The sequence below is a fragment of the Bubalus kerabau genome, chromosome X, assembly GCF_029407905.1.
Source record: "Bubalus kerabau isolate K-KA32 ecotype Philippines breed swamp buffalo chromosome X, PCC_UOA_SB_1v2, whole genome shotgun sequence".
NCBI classification, from domain to species: Eukaryota; Metazoa; Chordata; class Mammalia; order Artiodactyla; family Bovidae; genus Bubalus; species Bubalus kerabau.
Genome location: NC_073647.1, coordinates 1,767,611 through 1,777,011, shown reverse-complemented (window position 1 = coordinate 1,777,011; position 9,401 = coordinate 1,767,611). Strand labels below are relative to the sequence as shown.

Below are 9,401 nucleotides of genomic sequence, written 5' to 3'. Positions count from 1 at the left end.
TTACTGTTTCTTTTACAGGGGTGCACTTAAGAACGAAGCAAGCTGATTTATGATAACTAAGTTTTAAACTCGAACAACGAGTAAGTCTTCAAGTGAGTTTATTTTAGATTCTTTCATGTTAATTTGTTAAGTCAAGATTATGAAAGAGTAAAGCTCTAAACAAAAGTGATAAGTTTGTTGTTTATTAAGAGATTCTTTGCTGATTACATTTTCACTGAGTAGTTTATTTATATGTGTTTTGAAACTATCCAAAGGAATAGTCTTTCCCTTACTGTGTTTATCTTCAGCTAACTTTTTTTTTTGTTTTAAAATAATGTTGCTATTAAAAATAACAGTATCACAAAAATCTGAATACTGGTTATAATATTCAATAGCCAAGTAGCACTGTTACTACTTAGCTGTTAAACTAAAAAAAAAGAAAAAAAGCAAAGGAAAAAGTGATACAATTATATATGACTAATCATTGATGTTCAATTCTTATTTCATTGAACAACACAATTTTTTCTACTTGACCGTAAATCCAATTTTGCTATTTTTTAGTTTTCAGTTCCTAATTAAAAAAGGTAGCTTTTCTTTTATATGGATTAAACTTAAATATCCATATGTAAAAGTAACAGTCTCTATTAAAATGCGATGGGGGTTTTAAAAATATGCACATATTCCATAAATACCTCTTAATTATATTATTATTGTGAAAACAATGGAAAAGTAGAACTATAGGAATTATTTTTAATTAGTAACAACCAGCCATAACCCACTATCCCAATATGTTCCTTTTGCATATTCTCTTTAAGTCTTTTGTACACTTACTTATTTTTTCCATAGTTTATTTTACTTATTTCTCCATAGCTGGAATGATTTGTATATAATTAGTTACTTGAATAAGGCATTTCTCTATGCAATAGTAGGCAGTGGTGTGGTTTCTAGAAAGTATACAGAGTGAGATATGTGCTCATGTGTTTTTGAAATGGTAATTTTTCTTGTTTATTCTTATTTGTTTCACATATTTCTTATTCTGGCTAACCTTTTGAAATATTAATTTTCTTTAACCTTTTTGACAATAGAAAAGAAGGGCAAAAAGTAGTTTTGCTTAGAATTTTCAGTCTTGATACCAGAATGTCTTAATTTCTTAGTATTACTGAGAGAATTCTCTTCTCTTCTTCAAGAAGTAAAGTCCATTCTTATTTCATAAGGCATGCTTCTGTTTCCCAATATTTTCTATAATCACCTACATTTTTTGCTTTCAACAAACTTTTATAATGCTAGCAACTTGATAATATCCTAAATTCTGTATGTGTTCTACAAGTTCTTTTTTTTCCCTCAGAAGGTGTAAAAATTAGGAGCTGCTGACATTTCAATCAACATGAAGACCAACTTCTCCCTTGCCACCATCAGCAAAAACATTACCAGCAGTCTTCACGTTGAACTTGTGAACATTTCCGGCAATGAGTCTACCTTTAATTGCTCACATAAGCCATCAGATAAGCATTTAGATGCAATTCCTGTTCTCTATTACATTATTTTTGCAGTTGGATTTCTTGTCAATACTATTGTGGTTACACTGTTTTGTTGTCAAAAGGGTCCTAAGAAGGTTTCCAGCATTTACATCTTCAACCTAGCTGTGGCTGACTTACTTCTTTTAGCTACTCTTCCTCTCTGGGCAACCTATTATTCTCATAGATATGACTGGCTCTTTGGGCCTGTAATGTGCAAACTTTTTGGTTCTTTCCTGACCCTGAACATGTTTGCAAGCATTTTTTTTATCACCTGCATGAGTGTTGATAGGTACCAATCTGTCATTTACCCCTTTCTGTCTCAAAGAAGAAATCCCTGGCAAGCATCTTATATAGTTCCCCTTGTTTGGTGTATGGCTTGTCTGTCCTCATTGCCAACGTTTTATTTCCGGGATGTCAGAACCATTGAATATTTAGGGGTGAATGCTTGCATAATGGCTTTCCCACCTGAGAAGTATGCCCAATGGTCAGCTGGGATTGCCTTAATGAAAAATATCCTTGGTTTTATTATCCCTTTAATATTCATAGCAACATGTTATTTCGGAATCAGAAAACATCTACTGAAGACCAATAGCTATGGGAAAAATAGAATAACTCGTGACCAAGTTCTGAAGATGGCAGCTGCTGTTGTTCTGGCATTCATCATTTGTTGGCTTCCCTTCCATGTTCTGACCTTCCTGGATGCTCTAGCCTGGATGGGTGTCATTAATAGCTGTGAAGTTATAGCAGTCATTGACCTGGCACTTCCTTTTGCCATTCTCCTGGGATTCACCAACAGCTGCATTAATCCCTTTCTGTATTGTTTTGTTGGAAATAGGTTCCAGCAGAAGCTCCGCCGCGTGTTTAGGGTTCCAATTACTTGGCTCCAAGGCAAGAGAGAGAATGGGTCATGTGGAAAAAGCAGTTCCTTTAGAGAAATGGAGACCTTTGTGTCTTAAACGTGAGAGTGGAATACAGTTTATCAATATGGCTACTTGGCTTAAAAGATCTCCCTGAATTATCTTTTAATGGCTTTAGTAAAATAACAATTTTTTCCCCTTAATGTAATCTTTTCTCAGACTTCTAGGACAGGAAACCAAATGTACCTCTTAAGTTTTATCCTCCAGTGATTTTCAAAAATTGCCTCCTTTTTTTCCCTTCCTTGTCTATCTGTACGAGATGTCACTGGGGAGATATATCTATAATCTAGAAGTAACTGGGAATTTATCTCAAATTATAATTAATAAGAAATTGTGAATGATGATTTGGGGTTTCAGATTTCTCTTTGAGAAGTTCTGGAGTCTTTGTTGATTTTTATATCTATTTTCATCAAGCTTTTATCTTGAACCAAGGCCAGTCTTTTAATTCATTGCATTATTTACAAGATAGTATGCTAAAAGGAATGAGCACTTCTGCTTTATATTATGAATAATAAACTTTTTATATTTCACTTTAGCATAAATTTATATTTAAGATATAGCTACATATTGAGTAGAGCTAGGAATATAGTATAGATTACATGTACTCCTACATTTAACTTGTATTTATAATCATAAAAAGTGAAATGTGTAATAACATAGATCTCCAATAAACAAATATCTGAGTGTTCACTAAAGTCTGAATAAACTTTTTAAATTTCTATTCATTTTAACTGTTTGAAGGTTTCTATGTTCTCTGATACTTTTTCAAAAACAATAAGAACTACTTAGTGTATAAAATGTAAAGGTCATTTTTTACATCCTTGACATTTTGGATATGGTGCTTTGATTGATATATAGGAAGTTGACCTGAGTTTTATTATTGATCCTTTGGTTGTGGGTTGCTTCCCAAAATATTTGGGTGGCTGCTTTAACTCTTTAATTTGTAATAAACCCTTAACTAGTATAGGAAAAGGTTATCTCAGAATGGAATTTTGATACTTAAGGAGGACAAAGAGATCCAGCAAATGACAAGTTTGGTGTCACACAACAAACCTACCTGTCAAGGCAATGCAACATGGCTTAGAAAATATAGACCATGGGGTATACTTAAATTACACCTGTGGATACTGTTTGTTCCAGAACTTATAGGATTCTGTGGAACTCTTCTATACCAGTGACTGGTGCATAGATCTCTCAACACTATTAGAACTCCTAACTTTGAGAAATACCTGAAACTGAGCTACCTAATTTAGAGCATGAATCCTAATTTTAGAAGTTAGAGATTTCATTCTGCACCAGACCCATATTTTACCAGGTTATCTAGGACCTTCCTAGACCAGTACTGACCTCTAAGATAGAAGTAAAGTTTCAGAAGCTTGGCGTCTCCACCAGATTTCAGGGATATAGATCCAACAATACTCTTGATCTACTTTCTGGGAAAGTCCTTATTTCATGTCATCTATTATTATCAATAAAAACAAATAGTTAAATGCATAACCAACTATGACTTCATATTTTAAATAACTTTGTAAAACATAAATAAAAGCTTTAATTGGAAGATCATGTGCACTTTACTTTTTTATTGTAACTACCTCAAGTTATAGATTCTTACCTTCTCTTGTATCCTCATCTTCCTTACAATCCCCGCTGATACTTCTTAGTTTTACCTTCGATCATTCCTTATCTGGCTTCTTGCTATACTCTTCTAGTCTCCCGCTCTTGCATCTTCAGCCATAATCACTTATTAATTATCAAAGGAAAGCCCAGATTTCTTGCTATGGTCTACAAGACCACAAGAAATCTGATTCTTCCTTGCCTGTCTGACTTTTTTTTTCCCCTCTGCCATCACTTTTTTTTTAAATTTTATTTTATTATTTAACTTTACAATATTGTATTGGTTTTGCCATATATCAGCATGAATCCACCACAGGTATACACATGTTCCCCATCCTGAACCCTCCTCCATCCTCCCTCCCCATACCATCCCTCTGGGTCGTCCCAGAGCACCAGCCCCAAGCATCCAGCATCGTACATTGAACCTGGACTGGTGACTCATTTCATATATGATATTATATATGTTTCAGTGCCATTCTCCCAAATCATTCCACCCTCTCCCTCTCCCACAGAGTCCAAAAGACTGTTCTATACATCAGTGTATCTTTTGCTGTCTCGTATACAGGGTTATTGTTACCATCTTTCTAAATTCCATATATATGTGTTAGTATACTGTATTGGTGTTTTTCTTTCTGGCTTACTTCACTTTGTATAATAGGCTCCAGTTTCATCCACCTCATTAAAACTGATTCAAACGTATTCTTTTTAATGGCTGAGTAATACTCCATTGTGTATATGTACCACAGCTTTCTTATCCATTCATCTGCCGATGGACATCTAGGTTGCTTCCTGGCTATTATAAACAGTGCTGTGATGAACATTGGGGTACACGTGTCTCTTTTAATTCTGGTTTCCTCAGTGTGTGTGCCCAGCAGTGGGTTTGCTGGGTCATAAGGCAGTTCTATTTCCAGTTTTTTAAGGAATCTCCACACTGTTCTCCATAGTGGCTGTACTAGTTTGCATTCCCACCAACAGTGTAAGAGGGTTTCCTTTTCTCCACACCCTCTCCAGAATTTATTGCTTATAGAATTTTGGATCGCAGCCATTCTGACTGGCGTGAAATGGTACCTCATAGTGGTTTTGATTTGCACTTCTGATAATGAGTGATGTTGAGCATCTTTTCATGTATTTGTTAGCCATCTGTATGACTTCTTTGGAGAAATGTCTATTTAGTTCTTTGGTCCATTTTTTGATTGGGTCATTTATTTTTCTGGAATTGAGCTGTAGGAGTTGCTTGTATATTTTTGAGATTAGTTGTTTGTCAGTTGCTTCATTTGCTATTATTTTCTCCCATTCTGAAGGCTGTCTTTTCACCTTGCTTATAGCTTCCTTTGTTGTGCAGAAACTTTTAAGTTTAATTAGGTCCCAGTTGTTTATTTTTGCTTTTATTTCCAATATTCTGGGAGGTAGGTCATAGAGGATCCTGCTGTGATTGATGTATGTCGAAGAGTGTTTTGCCTATGTTCTCCTCTAGGAGTTTTATAGTTTCTGGTCTTACGTTTAGATCTTTAATCCATTTTGAGTTTATTTTTGTGTATGGTGTTAGAAAGTGTTCTAGTTTCATTCTTTTAAAAGCGGTTGACCAGTTTTCCCAGCGCCACTTGTTAAAGAGCCATCTCTTCTTATACTGTATGTTCAAGCATCACAAAAGGACTCAAACTGCTTTTTTTTTTTTCAAGCCTACTGATCTCTCATGCCTGTCTGCTTTTTCCCACACCACTCTGTTTCCTGAACACCCCTCCAATCATCCCTGACCCTCAGGGTGTCTCACTCAACTGATGAACACCTACACAGCTTCCAATATTCAGTTCCTATCAGTTCCTCTCACCACAATAACAATTATGATACTAATTATACTACAAACCTCCCTCCCCTGGGTGTTCCCTTAATTAAAAGAATTATTTACCTAATCCTTGGGATTTTAAGACTGGCCTCCACTTCCTTGTTAGTGAAAGTGTTAGTCACTCAGTCCTGTCTGACTCTTTGTGACTCCATGGTCTGTAGCCTGCCAAGCTCCTCTGTTCATGGAATTCTCCAGGCAAGGATACTGGAGTGGGTTGTCATTTCCTTTTCGAGGGGATCTTCCCAACTCAGGGATTGAACCCTGGTCTCCAGCATTGCAGGCAAATTCTTTACCGACTGAGCAACCAGAGGAACCCAGTATTGATCCCTAAGTAATTCTCTTGGACTACAGTGGTCTTTCCTGGGACTAAGAAGAAATGTCATTTGAGAAGATGGTGCATGAATATGTGAACTCTGATTGCAGGAATATACAAAGGTATAAATGTCTTCTTTTCTCTTTGATAATATAAATTTCATGTTAAGTTTCTCAGATAGCAAAAAAAAAAAACACTATTCTTCTCATTTTGGTTGTCCCATTTCCAAGTATTACCTAATTCGCTTTCTTTTCCATGGTTCCACCTTTATTCATCTCACCCAAATAATGCCCAAGAACCACATAGTAATAACAATAATAGTTATTACTATTAGGTGAGCACTATATGATATATACTTTTATAAGTATTTTACTTGTATTATCTCATTTTATTCCCCAAATGATTCAATTATTCTCATTTTACAAATAAGGACAATGAGGTACAGATGAGTTCATATTAATCTTTAAGTTTGTCTCTGATCAATGATCTGGGTAATCCTAACAGATGTATTTAGTAGTTTCAGTGAATCTTAGGCTACAAGCTGATATTTCAGAGACAGTCCTGCTCAGACTTTCAACTTTCTCCAAACCACACTGCTTACATATCTGTGACCACAGCAATAAAAGAGTACTGGGCAGGTGGTATATTAGCACCTATGAAGAAAAAGAGAGAAAGCTAATGGATAAGGCTTTCTGCCTGGTTCTCCACTACCCTTTTCTCATGCTTCATGCTCTACAGAACTACATGAAGTAACTACTACTCCCTGCTGCCCCCTCTACCTCCACACAGAAAGCAAGGCCCTCAAACATTTATTTTGAGGGACAAAAATGTTGACATGAATGCTAGTTTTGTGAAATAAGATTATATAGGATTACCAGAGAAATTCATCTCTTGCAATTTGCAAAATGAATATATATTTTTATTATGAAAAGTCAAGTATTAATTACAGTAAGTCCCCTACATATGAACCTTGAAGTTGCGAACTTTAAAAAATGCGAATGTGTGTTCACACATCCAATCACATAATTTAGTTCACATGTCTGGCATACATGGTCATGTGCATGCTTGTCTACAGTGATTGTACTTTTGTGTACTTTACTATACACTACTGTATAGAGTACAGTAGTACAGTATCTTTATTTTGAACCCAGGATGTCCAGAAGCAAGTGTAAAAGCAGCAGTGATGTAGCTGGTACTACTATACTCTTCAAGGTACTGCACTGTAAGATGAAAATGTTTTCTTTATTTGTATGTGTTTTTTATGTATTATTTTTATGAAAAATATTATAAACCTATTGCAGTACAGTACTGTATAGCCAATTGTGTTAGGTGCATATCTAGGCTAACTTTGTTGGATTTATGAACAAATTGGACTTACAAACATGTTCTTAGAATTCATACATAGGTAGGGGATTTACTGTATTTCTACATTTCATAACCCTAAATTAGATCTAAGTAAATGTTTTGGAAAAATTCCTTTTTTTCTGATCTTTTGATGTCTGTATCAAAATGAGAGGATAATCTAAAGGAAAGCACATTCTATTTTGATTTTTTTTCCCCACAGGGATCTGAGAATGGAAAACTGTTTGGTGGCTTCATCTATCAATAAAAGAAAAATCTAAACTGGGCAAGCTGAATTAACCACAGGAGGTAACTGAAACAAGAAAGGATTGAGATAATAAGAAAAATAAAGCACTTAATTATTTTGTTAATTCCTATATGAATTATATCAACAATGATGATTCACATAAAATAACAGAAATTCATATGCTATCAAACACAAAAAATTACTTTTCCTGAAAAAAAAAAAAAACAAACAAAAAACAAAAAACAGTGGCCTACAGCTGAATGGACTAGCCTTCTAGACCTTGATGCTCACTTGCACAAAGGATTAATATCCTCAGAATAAGAATTCTTTCTTTTTGAAATTCTTTCTTTTAGAAAGAGAGTTCTTTTTAAAATTAATAATAATTTATATGTATTTCTTACTAAGAATCAATACTTCCTCATTGTTGAAAATTTTAACTGTATAGATAATTAGCCACAGACAAAATCACTGTTAGTAGCATTCAAATCGTTCACCTCAGGTTAGGACTTGAACCCACATGGCTGGGACTCAAATCTGGTCAAAATCCAGTTTGGGACTCTAACCCATGTGCCCAGGACTCAAACCTGGCCAAAACTCATGGTCTTTCAAACTGAGATAACACACTTGGTTTCAGGATCTAATGAAGCTCAGGTTCTTGATATCTTATCACAGAAAGAATTCAGTGAGAGACAAATAGGTAAGAAGTGGATTTATTTAGAGAGAAACACACTCCACATAGAAGTATGGGCTGTCACAGAGGGCAAGAGTGACCTTGAAATGTGGTGTGGTTAGCTTTTATGGGCTAGGCAATTTCATGAGCTAATGAATGGGAGGATTATTCTAATTATATTGGGGATAAATTAAACTTAAAAACTTTTGCACAGCAAGATAAAACAACAACAACACAACCTACTGAATGGGAGAAAATATTTGCAAATCAGATGACCAAGAAAGGGGTTAATATCCAAAATATATAAACAGTTCATACAACTCAATATCAAAAAGCAACCCAACTTAAAAAATGGGCAGAATACCTGGATAAACATTTTTCCAGAAAAGAAACACAGATGTCCAACAGGCACATGAAAAGATATTCAACATAACTCATCATCAGGGAAATGCAAATCAAAACCACGATGAGCTATGACCTGTCAGAAGGGCTATCATCAAAAAATCTACAAATAAATGTTGACAAGGATTTGGAGAAAAGGTAACAATTGTCCACTGTTGGTGGGAATGTAAATTGGTACAGTTACTATGGAAAACAGTATGGAGTTTCCTCAAAAAATTAAAAATAGAATTACCATATGGTCTAGCAATTCCATTCCTGGGTATGTAGCAAAAGAAAACAAAAACACTACTTGGAAAATATACATACACCTCAATGTTCATTGCAACATTATTTACAATAGCTGAGATATAGAAGCAGATGAAGTAACCATCAACAGATGAATGGATAAAGATGTGGTGGTATAGATACACACACAGGAATATTACTCAGCCAAAAGAACTAATGAAATTTTGCCATTTGCAACAACATGGATGGACCTAGAGAGTGTTATGCTGTAAAAACTCATACAGAGAAAGACAAATACTGTACGTTATCATTTATATGTTGAGTCTAAAAAAT

The 9,401-nt window shown here is 34.8% G+C and overlaps 1 protein-coding gene across 1 annotated transcript; it reads left to right on the top strand.

The window, feature by feature from the left end:
• The first annotated feature begins 1,325 nt into the window (after positions 1–1,325).
• On the top strand, positions 1,326–2,452 carry AGTR2 (angiotensin II receptor type 2). The gene has a single exon (XM_055563052.1). It carries the CDS (start codon positions 1,364–1,366, stop codon positions 2,450–2,452), a length of 1,089 nt encoding a protein of 362 aa, XP_055419027.1. The 5' UTR covers positions 1,326–1,363.
• The last annotated feature ends 6,949 nt before the right edge of the window (positions 2,453–9,401 follow it).